The sequence below is a fragment of the Macaca nemestrina genome, chromosome 17 (assembly GCF_043159975.1).
Source record: "Macaca nemestrina isolate mMacNem1 chromosome 17, mMacNem.hap1, whole genome shotgun sequence".
In the NCBI taxonomy this organism is placed as follows: Eukaryota; Metazoa; Chordata; class Mammalia; order Primates; family Cercopithecidae; genus Macaca; species Macaca nemestrina.
Window position 1 is genome coordinate 85,143,711 of NC_092141.1, and position 14,708 is coordinate 85,158,418.

The 14,708-nt window shown below is 58.4% G+C and overlaps 1 protein-coding gene across 1 annotated transcript; it reads right to left on the reverse strand.

Moving 5' to 3' along the window:
- Nucleotides 1-9,031: 9,031 nt before the first annotated feature.
- LOC105469196 (forkhead box J1) lies at nt 9,032-13,888 on the reverse strand. The gene is made up of 3 exons (XM_011719941.3): nt 13,750-13,888; nt 12,530-13,196; nt 9,032-10,777 (listed from the first exon to the last, which is right to left on the reverse strand). Exons 2-3 carry the CDS (start codon nt 13,025-13,027, stop codon nt 10,010-10,012), a joined length of 1,266 nt encoding a protein of 421 aa, XP_011718243.2. The 5' UTR covers nt 13,028-13,196; nt 13,750-13,888; the 3' UTR covers nt 9,032-10,009.
- Between the last annotated feature and the right edge of the window lie 820 nt (nt 13,889-14,708).

Below are 14,708 nucleotides of genomic sequence, written 5' to 3' on the forward strand. Positions count from 1 at the left end.
GGCATTGCCAGAGCTGACGTTGGTTCAGGTACCAACCTGGGGACCCCGATGTGTGTTACCAATTGCCTGCTCAAACAGAAGGGCCAAAAAGGCTGGCACAAGTTCTGCCAGGATGGCGATGCAGGGAGAACCCTCTCTCTGCAGGTGTCACCAGCCACACTGAGAGAAAAGGCTCACACCTGGGTTTTCAGACCTGGGCTTGGATGGCATGGTGACATGCACCCTGCGGGCTGGTTTATTTTCCCCTCCCCGCCTCTTCACATCTCCTTCAGGTGCTAGACACAGAGAGGGGCCAAGAGAACCACTTGGGAAGGGGATTGACAACCTCGCTGGCCACTGTATGGTCATCAATATCATGCGCCTGCTGTCCTGGGCTCTGGCAGGTGGGGTATGTTGAGGATGCCGTGGGAGCCCAGAGCCGACACCTAACCCAGGTGGAGACCAGGACTGGGGACTCTGGAACTAAGTCCTGAAAAGCGTTACCCAGGTGAAGCGGGAGAGCGGGAGGGTGGTCGTTCAAGGTAGAGGGCAGGCATTGGGACAGGAAGAGTGGAAATAGTGATTCTGAGTGGTGCATTAGTGTGACTGGTCACAGAGGGCAGGGGAGGTGGGAAGATGAGGGGTGAGCGGGAGTCAGATCTTGATGGAGCTTAGGGGAACTGAAGCTCCTTCTGCAGGCGAGGGAACTCACTGCACTGTTAGCAGAGGAGTGATGTGGCCAGAGCTGCACTTGAAAAGGGTCACCCTGGCCCCTTACCTTCCCTAGCACCGAGAGGCTAGCAGCCCTCTGGGCAAACTGGCAGGGTCCCACCTCCATGCCTTTGCTCACTCCCCTCCTTCTGCCTGAAACTCTTTTCCTCCCTGCACTCCTGCTGGATACCTGGGCCACCTCTTTGAAGAATCAACTCAGGGGCTGGGTGCAGTGGCTCGCGCCTCCAATTCCAGCACTTTGGGAGGCTGAGGTGGGCAGACCACTTGAGATCAGGAGTGCAAGACCAGCCCAGGCAACATGGTGAAAGCCTGTCTCGTCTCTACTAAAAATACATAAATTAGCCGGGCATGATGGCATGCACCTGTAGTCCCAAGCTACAGGGGAGGCTGAGGCAGGAGAATCACTTGAACCTGGCAAGTGGAGGTTGCAGTGAGTTGAGATCGCACCACTGCACTGCAGCCTGGGCAACAGAACAAGACTCCATCTCAAAAATAAAAAATAAAGAGGCCATGCGCCGTGGCTCAAGCCTGTAATCCCAGCACTTTGGGAGGCCGAGATGGGCGGATCACGAGGTCAGGAGATCGAGACCATCCTGGCTAACACGGTGAAACTCCGTCTCTACTAAAAAACAAAACAAAAAAAAAACCAAAAAAAAAACTAGCTGGGCGAGTTGGCAGGTGCCTGTAGTCCCAGCTACTCGGGAGGCTGAGGCAGGAGAATTGCGTGAACCCGGGAGGCAGAGCTTGTAGTGAGCTGAGATCCAGCCACTGCACTCCAGCCTGGGCGACAGAGCGAGACTCCGTCTTAAAAAAAAAAAAAAAAAAAAAGAATCAACTCAGGGTAGTCCTGTTGGACATGGCAGATACGTTATACACATATATGTCTTCACTTCCCAAACCCTATCCAAATGAAAAGTAAAGGGATTGTTTTTAAACAAAGCTATATGACAAAAAGCCTTGTACAAGACTGTTCATAGCAACTTTATTCACAATAGATCAAAACTGGAAACAACCCAGATATCCATCAAGAGGAGACTGGATAAACAAACAGCTACCATCAGCTGATGAAATACTACTCAGCCATGAAGAGGAACAAACTACTGATGCATGCAACGACATAGTGAAATTCCAAAAATAACATGCTGAGTGAAAGAAGCTGAACACAAAGTACAAACTGTCTGGTGACATTCTTAGGAAAGTCTAGAACAGGCAAAACTGACTGATGGCAATAGAAATCAAATGAGTGGTTGCTTAGGGATGGGGTGATGGTAGGGATCCCCTGGAAAGGGGCATGAGGAAATTTTCTGTGTTTTGATATATATTAGTCAAAATGGTTTGAACAGTACACTTAAAATCAGCTCATTTAATTGTACATGAATTTTACCTCAATAAGAACAAAATAGACCGGGCGCAGTGGCTCACGCCTGTAACCCCAGGACTGTGGGAGGCTGAGACAGGTGGATCACAAGGTCCAGAGTTCAAGACCAGCCTGACTAACATGACGAAACCACATCTCTACCCAAAATACAAAAATTAGCCAGGTGTGGTGGTGCACACCTGTAATCCCAGCTACTCGAGATGCTGAGGCAGGAGACTCACTTGAATCCAGGAGGCAGAGGTTGCAGTGAGCCAAGATCGTGTCACTGCACTCCAGTCTGGGTGACACAGTGAGACTCTGTCACACACACACATACACACACACACACACACAATAAAAGAACAGCAGGGATTACCTGAACCAGTGAAAGAACTGAAAGTGATTGGTTATGGTTACCAGAGGAGCAGGACCTGAAGGAACAGCTAGTGACCTTTTGTGTTTTTTAAAAAACTTTTTAACATACTAAGTCTTTTTAAGATTGATATTTATTCCAGGTGCATGTACTGTTATGAGGTAAAAATTTTTCCTTAAAAAAAGAAAAAAAAGGCCAGGCGTGGTGGCTCACGCCTGTAATCCCAGCACTTTGGGAGGCTGAGGCAGGCGGATCACGAGGTCAGGAGATTGAGACCTGGCTAATATGGTGAAACCCCATCTCTACTAAAAATACAAAAAAAAAATTAGCCAGGCGTGGTGGCGGGCGCCTGTAGTCCTAGCTACTCGGGAGGCTGAGGCAGGAGAATGGCGTGAACCCGGGAGGCGGAGCTTGCAGTGAGCTGAGATCGAGCCACTGTACTCCAGCCTGGGGACAGAAAAAGACTCCATCTCAAAAAAAAAAAAAAAAAGCCTGGCAAGGTGGCTGGCTCACACCTGTAATCTGAGCACTTTCAGAGGCTGAGGCAGGAGGATCACTTGAGCCCAGGAGTTTGAGACAAGCCTGGGCAACCTGGTGAGAACTCATCTCCACAAAAAATTTAAAAACAGCCAGGCGTGGTGGCATGTGCTTCTAGTCCCAGCTACTCGGGAGGCTGAGCTGGGAGGATCACTTAAACCCAGGAAGTCGAGGCTGCAGTGACCTGTGATTGTGCCACTGCACTCCAGCCTGGACAAGAGTGAGAGACTCTGTTTCAAAGAAAAAAAAAAAAAAAAAAGATAGAAAAAGAGACAGGGTGTGGTGGCTCACACTTGTAATCCCAGCACTTTGGGAGGCCGAGGTGGGTGGATCACCTGAGGTCAGGAGTTCAAGACCAGCCTGGCCAACATGGTGAAACCCCATCTCTACTGAAAATACAAAACATTCGCCGGGTGTGGTGGTGGATGCCTGTAATCCCAGCTACTCGGAAGACTGAGGCAAAATAATCGTTTGAACCCAGGAGGTGGAGGTTGCAGTGAGCCGAGATCACACCACTGCACTCCAGCCTGGGTGACAGAGCAAGACTCCACTAAAAAAAAAAAAAAAAAAAAAAAAAGAATAGAAAAAGAAAAAAGAAAGGCCCGGTGGCTGTCAGGTAGAGAACATACTGGAGCGAGGGCAGTGGGCTGGGAGACAACTGGCTGGGGGTGCCAGTCCTGAGTGAGGGAATGCCTCGTGAGGAAGGCCCACACAGGGAGAAGGGGAATCTGGCCAGGCATACGAAGAGTTGAGGTGCCCATAGCATGTTTGAGGGGCGCCTGAGAGGCTTCTGGGTAATGAAGGAGGGTTCTAGGAGACTCGTCTTGGAAAAGGAACCATACCTCATGAGCAAAGCTCCGAGAACAGGATTCCTGCCCTGAAGCTGCAGTGCCCAAACATGTTAGCCTCAGAGTCTATGAGTCCCATGCGTAAGGCTGTGGGCCTCCCAGCTCGGTGGGTTAGAAAGGCTCCCCAAGACCAGGTCTCCTTCCTTCTTTGTTGCCCCTCCCTGACTCAGCTCAAAGGTGTAAGGAACCAGGTCACCAGGTGAGTGACTGACCAGTGTCCAGCAGCACCTGGGACCCTGGCCTTCCTCTCCTGCAGCTGAGAATCTCCAGCCTCCAGCCTCACCCTGCGAGCTGGGTGCAGGGCAGCCACCCTGACCTCCCGGGGCCCCTGCTCCCCTCAGAGCTCCTGTCCCTCCTCTCTGCTCCCCTTGCTCCCGAGTGCCCTTCCAAGTTACTCCAGACCTGCTCCTCCGCACTTCCGCCCCTTATACCCTGTAGTTCCGCACACTAGCCAGAGCCCCCCACACCCTCCTGTTCACCCTGACGCAGCCCCACTCCCTGCCCATCCTCTTTCTCTTCCCTCTCCAGGAAAGGGGCCAGCGCTCATCCTTTCTGCCTCCTCTGAGACCCTCTTCCTCCTGCTCCCACCAGGAGCTCTCTCAGCACTGCCAACTCCTCGGGGGCACCCGTACCCCTTCTTTCCTTCAAATGCCCTCAGGCCTCCCATCTCTAAGTTCTCCTTGAGTCTGCCCTCACCCCTGTCCGCACCCTCTCCTTCCTTTCTCCCCATTTGGAGCTGGAGTTTGCTGCCTGCTCTCACTTTCCCCGCACCCCACCAACTGCACTAAGGAAATGGCCCCGTGGGAGGCTGCCGGGACCTCCAGGGCCAATGCTGGCTTCCGCTGCCCCCACTCAGGCTGCCCTGCGGCACTCAGCACTGTGGGTGCTCCCTTCAGGGCGGCGGGGAACAGGTGTGTGAGTGCAGGGGCTCCCCCTGCCACAGTTGCCAGGCGTCCTCCCCACTCCCTCTCGGCTTTGCCTCCTCCTCCCTGGTCCCCTGGTTTCCTAGTGGTGGTCCTTGCCACTCCCCTTCCTCTGTTCTCACTTCCACATGAGAGGCCCCCAAATCCACAGGGTCAACAGTCTGTCCCCTCGCTCAATTCCAGAACCGGGCACCTTGGGGCTTTCCTCAGAGTTCTCCCTGGGCCAGAATGCCTTCTACCTCTGCACACCCTTGGGTCAAACCACTGCCTCCAGAGGCCTCAGGAGCGTTCCCAGCCCAGGGACTGGAGAACCCCTGGGTGTTGACTCTGGCTTCTCGGCTGCTTTTCTATCTTGTGTTGATCTGCCAGCCAGCACATTTATTCATTCACTTATTCAAAAAATACTTAACACGTTGGGGGCTGTGATGCTTCGAAGGTAGGAATGAGCAAGACAGGTCATCTTCCCACAGGGGTCTGCAGACCTGTGGGCTTAGGAGGTAGGGTCTGTATCCCAGCCTGCCCCTCCTTGCCCCCTGCCCAACTCATGGACACAGTTCACTCAAAGGAAACTGAAGGCACTCTGTTGCTCAGTGGGGATGGGGACAGGGCTTGGTGCCCAAGGTTAGGCAGGAAGAGAGGCAGGGCAGCTGGTGGGGGTGCGGGGCTGCAGAGGGAGCCTGTGGCTGGCTGGGCAAGGGGAGAGCTGTGGGCAGCTGCCCCGCCTCAGCTTAATTCCCTGGGCAAACAGCAGCATTGGGAGGGCTGCCCACCTCAATCCCGCTGCGGCTCTGACTTCAAAGGGCTCTGGGGGCTGTGGGTGGGGTGGGCTTCGTGGAGGTGTGCACACCTCTCCAATTCCTGGAACTCCTGCTTTCCTGGGAGCGCGGGTCCTGGGGCTCAGACCTCTCTGTCCTCAGAACAAGGTGGTGCGGCCCAAGGGCAGGTGAGGGGCTGGTGGGAGTCAGTTCAGGACTGTGCTGGAAGGCTATCAGGGGCCAGTAGGGAGACCCTCAGCCCTGACAGCCCCCTCCGTTATGGTACCCCCACCTCTCCTTGCCCTGCAGTTCAGGCTGGCTGGCTTCTGAGGGACAATGTCCTTCCAGTTGGCCCCTGCCAACTTCTGACGCAGACAGGGAAGGTTCAAGCCCCAGCACGCCCGGTAGCTCTGACCTGCCCACCTGGGAGCCACAGAGTGGAGCAGACACAGGTGCCCCGGGAAGAAGGCAGCCCCTGAGGGCCTCCGGCGCTTCACTTGCTCCTCAGCTCCCACCAGTCAGTGAGGCTTTGGATGGGGGGGCTCACAAAGCCCCCTCCCCTGCTCAAGGTGCACCCCCGCCCCCGCCCGCCGTCTTGTCACCTGTGTTTTCCTCTCATCAAACAAGAAAGTGTCAGCAGGACCCAGGCTCCTCCCCCACCCCATTGTTAACAAGGCTGGCTTGGCGGCCCCTCCCCACGTTCCCACCCCCGACAGGCCCAGGCCTGCCCCAAGGGACCAGCCCACTGCCCCCTGCCGGGAGCGCACCTACACCTATTTACCTTTGGACTTCAGCCCAGGAGGGAGGTGCACCTGACCCTCCACCGCCCCGCCTTCCTTCCTGCCCTCCAGCTCACCCTCTTCCAGCAAGTCTGGGTCCTGGGGCAGGGGAGGAGGTGGAGAGCCATTCCTGACTCCTGCCCCAGATGGAGCTCAGCTCTGCAGGGGGCCTGAAGAGTTCGTCCCAGCGGAGCATAAAGTGTGGAGTTGAGGGGGATCCCTGGGGACCTTCCAGACCTGAGAGTCACTGGGCCCTGGGTGGCCTGTCCTATGGAACAGGATGTGCCCTGGGGAGGGAAGGGGAGCCGTGCAAGGTCTGAGCTCCTGGCCTTTCCTCCCACATCCTGGCCCTCCCCACCCTCTCCATCACATTCCTAGCGGGGGGTTATAGTGGGAAGACAGAATGGGGAAGAGGCAGGAAATTCTGGGACAGAAGGGTGGCTCTGTGCTTTGGGAATGGGCTTCCCCCAACACTTAAAGTGAGGTGGGGATGGGCGCGATGGCTCACTGCTGAAATCCCAGCACTTTGGGAGCCCGAGGCGGGCGGATCACTTGAGGATCCAGCCTGGCCAACATGGTGAAACCCCGTCTCTACTAAAAATACAAAATTATCCAGGCATGGTGGTGCATGCCTGTTATCTCAGCTACTCAGAAGGCTGAGGCAGGAGAATCGCTTGAACCTGGGATGTAGAGGTTGCAGTAAGCCGAGTTTGTGCCACTGCACTCCAGCCTGAGTGACAAAGCAAGACTCTGTCTCAAAACAAAGCAAAACAAAAAGAGGTGGTTCAGGCGGGGGCTGTCACATGAAGCAGGGGCTGGTTACCCCAAAAGTGGAGGTTGCAGGTTAGAATGAAAAGAGATGAGGAACCTGCCCAGAGAACTTGAGTTATGAGCTCAAAGCCACACAGCTCCAAAGAGATAGGACAGTGAATGAACAGTGATCTCGGATTGGGATGCTGGCACAGGGAGGAGCGTGATGGGGCAATCTGCAGAGTTTGAATGGGGTCTGTGGATTAGATGAGATTATCAGGCCAATGTTAATTTCCTGATTTTTTTTTTTTTTTTTGAGACATGGTGTTACTCTGCCACTCATGCAGGAATGCAGTTGTGCAATCACAGCTCACTGAAGCCTTGACCTCGTGGGCTCAGCTCAGGCAATTCTCCTGCCTCAGCCTCCTGTGTAGAGAGTAGCTGGGACCACAGATGCACACCTCCATGCCTGGCTGATTTTAAAAATTATCTGGAGAGGCTGGGTGCGGTGACTCACGCCTGTAATCCCAGCACTTTGGGAGGCTGAGGCGGGCAGATCACGAAGTCAGGAGATCAAGACCATCCTGGCTAACATGGTGAAACCCCATCTTTACTAAAAATCCAAAAAATTAGCCGGGCGTGGTGGCGGGCGCCTGTAGTCCCAGCTACTTGGGAGGCTGAGGCAGGAGAATGGCAGTGGGATTTTTCAGGAGCCTCCAGGTGACTGTCAAGCTGGGGCAAACCTTGATCTGCTTCTCAGGCCTGGTGCTCCCCCAGTAGGAGGTCCTGCTTGCCCCAGACATTGCCCCTCTTCCCCCCAGCACAGGCCTGGGGCACACAGCTACACGCCCCGCCTCTCAGTCCAAAGCGGGAGGCTGATCCTGTGGGGAAAAGGCTGGAGCCCACCTTGTTCCCCAATGCTGAGGTCCATGAAGAGGAAGCAGGTGGACAGTGGGGAGAAGGAGGGGGAGTCGCTTGCGGGGTGAAGAGAATTGAGGCAGCCCTCAGCCTGCCTTCCTGGACCCTGCAGGCTGCGTGCCCTCCTGCAGTATTTAGAATAATTAGCAAGTGAAAGCAGCCAGTTAGCAGGGGAATGCCAGGTTGGCCTAGAGCCAACCTCGAGGATGGAGAAAGAAAGGGGCTTTGGGAGAAAGGGGTCCGTGGAGGCTGGACAGGAATGTTTGGGACGTTGCCTGTTTGTGCCCCTGTGTGTGTGCACCCGTGTGCGAGCTCGTGTGCAAGGAAGTGGCTCTCTGGAGGTGTCGTGCACCCGTCAGGGTGTATATGTGGCGAGGACTGAGTTGGGAGGTGGCTCCCAGGTAAAGCAAGGGGAAGGGGATTGAAAGGTGCTGGCTGTCACCCAGACACAAATTTCCCGTGCCTCAGTTTCCCCATCAGAACTCTGGTAGTCTGGATCCTGCCACTGTAGGTGAGAGGGGCGGGTCTGAGCTCACTCCTTTCCCTGGTGGCCTTCCTCCTCCCCAAACCTGTGTTGGGCCAGGTTGTGTGGGAAGTGAGGGCCCTGGGGCTGGGTCCCTCCAGGAGAGGACCAAGTGAGGGAGGTGCTGGAGACCAGCCCAGGCCGGGGATGGCCGACTGGGGCAGGCCGGCCCGGGCAAGCCCTCGCAGCGGGGGACAGCAGGGGCCGAGCCCAGGACACACTTAGCCTTTGAGTTCCCCGGGTCTGGGGGCGGGGGCCACTCCTCCTCCCTTTGTCTCCTGATCCCCCAGGGCTGTGGGCCTCAGTCTCCCCATTGCACGGATGGAGCCACCGAGGGCTAGGCTCCAGGGGACATCCGAGAACCACCTCTCAGTCCCTTCCTCCCTGGGGATGCTGAGGTCATGGGGAGTTCGTCAGTGTTCTTTGCAGGCCCTAAGTGCCCCTGCATCTTCCTCTCAGTCATCCCTCACTCCAGCAAAGAGAGGCGCTGCCCCTCCCAAACACTGAGCCCTCACCTGTTCCCAAAGAAAGTTTGGAGAGGAGCCATATTTAGATTTTTAAAAATTTTATTTTTAAAAACTTTTCATTGTAAATAACTTCCATGAAAAAGGTTAAATTGCCCCAAGGGGCAGGAGGGTGGATGTGGGACGCAGCCCAGGGGATCCAGGTGGAGCAAGGCATGCCCCACGTCCCCGAGGAATGCAGGCAGGGGCATGGGGTTACCCCTTCTTGGTCCCAGTAGTTCCAGCAAGCTCAGTGGCCCTCCCAGTTAAGCCTCAGCTACAGCTACACTCACTACATTAGTCTGTCTGTCCTGCCCTCTACAGCTTGGATGCCCCGGCCCCCAAACCGCCAAATCCGGACTTCCTGCTGCTCTCAGCTTCAAGTTGGGCTTAAAGATTAGGGGCCAGGCAAAGATCCCAGAGGCCTTACAGAGGATCTCCTTGCCCAACCCTGTGCCCCCACCTCATTTTGATCTCCTCTCTCTGCCCCCTCCCCCAGTCCATATTCTGCTCAGCTCTGCCCCATCCACTGCCTGCCCCCGGCCCCAGGGAGGCTCTGCCGGGAGAAGCCTCCAGGGGGTTAATTTGCTGTCATCTAATTAGCATTTGTGGTACTGGGGGATTCTCTCTGGATAGAGACCTGGGGAAGCAGGGGGGAAGCGGAGGTGCTCTGGGAGGGCCCGGTTCTGTTCCTCCCCAGCCTGACCCGGGCCCCTCCAGGCCTAGGCTCTCACGGCGAAGGGCCCTTTAGCTGGTTTCTGGGGCTGGGAAGACGCGGAGCAATGAAACACTGTGTGTACAAGGGGGGCTGGGGAGAGGAGGCAGCGATTCTGGTCCTGGGCCCTCGTTCTCAGCCTCCTGGGCTTGAATCTGATGGCAGCTGGGGCTGGTGGCCATGTGGCCTTGTGGGGCCAGCCTTGGAGCCCTGGCCCAGCCCCTGCCTGGGTGGTGGGGTGTCTGTGGACCTGTGTTGGGGGATAGTTCTAGGCCCTGACTTGGGCACTGTCCAGAGGTGGGGCAGGGCCTGGCCTCTTACAAGAAGGCCCCCACGCTGGCCCAGTCCTGCAGGTCGGAGGCCAGGGTGGCGTCCCCGGCCTCAAAGAGGGGCTCCGGGGGCAGGCAGCCACTGCCGCTCTCGTCCCAGGGGTGCTGCAGGAAGGATGTGGCCAGGAAGGTCTCGTCGAAGTCCAGGCTGTCGGCAGCCTGCTCCACCGAAGGCCCCCAGGTGGCGGGGCAGTCGATGTGGCGACCGTGGATGGTGAGGTCCACGTCCACGTGTGAGGCGGGGCTCAGAGGTGGGCTCAGCTCCAGGGCCTCCAGCGCACCCAGCTCCCCGCCCAGAGTGCCGGTGTCGAAGATGGCCTCCCAGTCAAAGTTGCCTTTGAGGGGTTCCAGCTCACCCTGCTCCTCCGGGGTGGGCAGCAGGGTGCTGGGGGGCCGCGGGACCTTGGCTACCCGCTTGGGCAGCGGCTGTTTGCGCTTATGCCCCAGCCTGCCCTCGCCTGCACCCCAGCCTGCCTCCCCGGTGGCCTCCTCGAACTCCCGCAGTAGCTGCTGGGCCTCGGTGTTCACCGTCAGCAGCCCGGCCCGGGGGACAGCGCTGGGCTCCTGCGCAGCCTGGCGGGCAAAGGCTGGGTGGATGTGGACAGGGGGCAGCCGCCGCTTCTTGAAAGCCCCGCTCAGCAGCCGCTCCGCGTACTGGGGGTCGATGCGCCAGAAGCCGCCCTTGCCTGGTTCGTCCTTCTCCCGAGGCACTTTGATGAAGCACTTGTTCAGAGACAGATTGTGGCGGATTGAATTCTGGGTGCAGGGAGAGAGTGAGAGAGAGAGGAACCGCTGGGTCAGTGGGGATGGGGAGACGAAGTGGCACCTGGTGCTCCTGCACGCCCCCCATCTTTTCTCTGGCAGGGGAGAGGAGGTGGGGACAGACACGCTGCTCTGCCCAGGCGGCTGCGGCTCTGGGACACCAGCCACAGGGCACTGGAAGCCCGGAGTGCTGTCGGGGGCTTTTGTTCCCTGTTGCCGGGATATCTGCCTGCTCAGTCATCCGAGCTCTGAGCTGCAGGGTGGCTCTCGGTGCCACCCCCGTCGCCTACCCTCCCTCCCTCACCCTGCCGCTCACAGCCTCTGGCCAAAGCCCTTGGCTCCCCCAGGGCCTGGACCACCATCTCCCTTTGCCTGGGCCTGGCTGGCCCTCTGTGTGAGTGAGTGGGTCCAGGGAGGGGGCTGGGCAGCTGAGGATGGAGAGGTGGGGGAGAGAGCGAGCGAGTGAGCGAGTGAGCAGGGATGAGGAGTGGGGGATCTGATGACTTTTCTTGTTTGTTGAGCCGGCTGCTGGCCTGGGCCTTCACCCCCCACGGCCCCCTCCCCCCACTCCAGGCTCAGTTGATTATTACCCAGCCAAGAGCTAAGAGCATAGCACTCATTCCTTGGGCCTGTTTCCCAAAGCCAAGCTGCACAGGCTTAGGGTAGGGTGGGGCTGAGGGTCTCTGCTTTTTCGGTGCAGCTACAAATGACACTGCTCTAGGGTCAGGGGCATTGGAAATGGCTTGGGACTGTGGTCCTGTGGCCTGCCTGCTTTGGGTGCTTCAGGGAAGAGTCTGGATGTCCTTGGAGGGGCTCTGCCTCCAGCTAGCCCTTGATGGTGATGGCTAAAGACTCTTAGGGCACTGTCTACCCAGCCTCAAATCCACCATCCTCCTGCCTTTCTATTCTTAGGTGCTTAATCATGTCCAAAGATTGCTGGGGGACAGGGGTCCTGAGCTGGCACGGCAGGGCAGATGGGTGGATAGTGCCCCGCAGCAAGGCTGGGATGTTTACATGGTGGCCTGGGCCCCTTGGCTGCTCAGTGCCTGGTTCCGGAGACGTGGAACATGATGCCAGTGTGGTAGGCAGAGCCCCTGTGGAAGGCACCTGGCTCAGGTAATTGTCCCCCCAGGGAGGTTGGCTGAGAGCGGGGGTTGGAGGCAGGAAACTGAGCAGAGGTTGAGGTGGGGGGCTGGGACAGCAGCTTTAGGAAGGCCCCTTACTCCGTTCACCGTCCACTGGGACACATGCTACAGCACCCCTTCCATTTCACCCTCCCCAAGCCAACTGCAAAAGGGCAGGACGTAGAGCCTGGCAGGCAGGCCACGTTCCAGTTTCCGTTTCTGACTCCCCGCCCGACAAACCATCCCGGGGCAGGGCAGTGTCTAGGAATTCCAGGACTTGGGACAAGAATGTGCCTTCAGTTCATCGCTCTCCCCAAGGAGACTCTGTCCACGCAGAGTCTAGCCGTGGTCTTTGGCCTGGGCCTGCTGGATGAATGGCAGGTGCTTGCCCCTTGAATCTCAGCCTCTGCACCCCTAATGCCCTCCACCTCTAGACATTCTCCCTTCTCTCTCTCTCTGGAAGTCAAAGGAGGGGCAGTTGCAAGAACTGGGCTCCTTTGCAGTGCTCCCTTCTGGCCGCACCGAGCCTACTTGGCCTGAAGATCTGGGATATGAATCCAGTGCGGTGTGGGGAGCGAGGAGGGAATGGGGAGGGAGCCGCCGCCGCCCGTGCCTACTCTACCTGCCAGGTGGGATCTGCGTGGCGGAAGTAGCAGAAGTTGTCCGTGATCCACTTGTAGATGGCCGACAGGGTGATCTTGGTGGCCTTGCTGGCCTGCATGGCCATGCAGATGAGCGTGGCATACGAGTAGGGAGGCTTCACGTGCGGGTTGGTGGCGTAGTCCACGTCGTCGGGGGGCGGGGCCTGCAGCCCCGGGGGCGCGCTCCGCGACGTGCACGACGACGTGGGCTTGCCAGGCGTGTGTGGCTGCCCCAGGCAGGCGGGGTCGGCCGCCAGGGGGGACCCGGGCGCCGCCGAACCTGGCACCTGGTGGTAGCCGTGGGTGTCGGTGCCCCCCGGGGGCAGGGCGGGGGCCTTGGCGTTGAGAATGGAGAATTCCTGCAGCCACTGCAGGCTGGTCAGGCTGTCATCCAGGGCGTCGGGCTCCTCCAGGCCGCCCTCCGTCCCGGCCTCCTCCGCCGGCCCAGCTCCCGAGAGGCGCAGCCAGCTCTCCGCCATGTCTGCGGGGACTCTCCGAGGGGGCGGTCAGCATCCACGGGCTGAGCCGGGGGTGGCCCGCCGCGCTCTCTTGCCCGCTGAGTCCCGCAGCTCCGGTTACACGGCCTCCCGGACGCGCGCTTCCATCTCGCGACCCCGGGGGCGCCTCCTCCGAATAAGTATGTGGTGCCTGCGAGGACCACGGTGGGAACTGAGCACTACCCCACCCCCGAGGGGACAGTGTGTGTACGGGGACGCCTCTTCTAACATCATCCCCGCAGCTGGGGAGGATCTTTTAATGCCGAGGTCTGGGAAACAGAAGCAAGGCCCTGGGGTCCCACCCCACCAGATCCGCCTCCCTCTTCCTTTCCTCTTTGAGGTTTTATTAGCCAAATAAAGGAAGAGGGTAGGGGCATCCGAGGCTATCCTTTTCTCCCGAAGAGCAGGAAATCAGGACCCCCTTCCTCCCCGCAACAAATGGAAATGGGGCGAGAAGTCTGGGAGGGCAGTACGACGGGGCGGGGGCGGAGCAGGTCCTTTGATCCTCGAAAAGGAATGTTATGATAGGGGATCATCGGGAAGGAAGAGGACGGAACAGTTATGCGGGGCAGGAGGCGAGTCTCCCCCAGACTTCTCCGATGTCAGTCCCTGGTCCCACCACTTCCGTCAAGGACGAATGAGAGCGGGCTGGTACCGTCGCCCACCCTCCCCCTGTCCTGCAGTCCCCCTGCCCCGTCCCTTACCTGGCTCAGAGCGCAGCCGGGGCCAGAGGAAGGTTCTGGAAGAAGTTCCTCCCACCCCCTGCGGCTCTCTGCCCCCAGCTCGGGGGCCCTGCCAGCGACTCTTGCCGCCCCCCCGCCCGACGGCGCTTCTCTGAGCTACCGCGGCCCCGGGACCGGCATTAAGTAGCCGCTCCAAAGGCTTCTCCCGCTGCCATGGCGACGCTCCGCCCCCATAAACAGCTTCCGCCGCTGCTATTGGTCAGTACGTCTCCAAGGAGACCGCGGGCACTTGCCACTCTCTCTGGCGGCAACTCTCTTCGAACTCCCTCCTTCTGCCGCCCTCTCCCGCGCCACCCAACCCCCTACCCGCCGCTACATCCCGGCTCGGCTCATTCCCGCCCGAGGGCCCCGCGCTGGGGTCGGAAAAGCGCGCGGCCCGCGGCACCGGGAACCGCTATGGATCCGTTCGTCCTGGGGAACTACGACTCTCGCCCCCACCCCCTTTCTGTCCCGGTCGCTCTGAGGCGTCGACTGCTCCTGGGACGGAGCCTGCGGTTGGGGGGCTAAGGCTGGGAGCGGACTCAGGCTCGGGAACCGTATCCTTGAGATTTTCTTTCCTCTCCGCTACGAGTGGCGCTTTCTCAAGTTTCCGCAGCCTTTCCCTCTCCCCTGACTCTTAGGGTCTTTCTCTGGTGCCCCAGGCAGGTCTGATTTTCCGATGCCACCTGCCGCTTACATCCACAGAGGCGGCAGACACACCCAGGAGGCAGGGTAATCCAGTGTGTCCCAGTAAGCAGCTCTTTCCCCACCCGTATCCTCGAGGTTCCAGGAAGCTGACATTCCAGAGGCTTCCGCAGAAGCGCACTCACTCCTTTTGGAGAGAGCTGATGAAGCAGAGCCCGTGGGTAAAACTCTGCAGTCACGGACTTGTCAAATTCTCCTAGCGGGGTCATTTGCCCAATTAATTTCACCAACCTTTA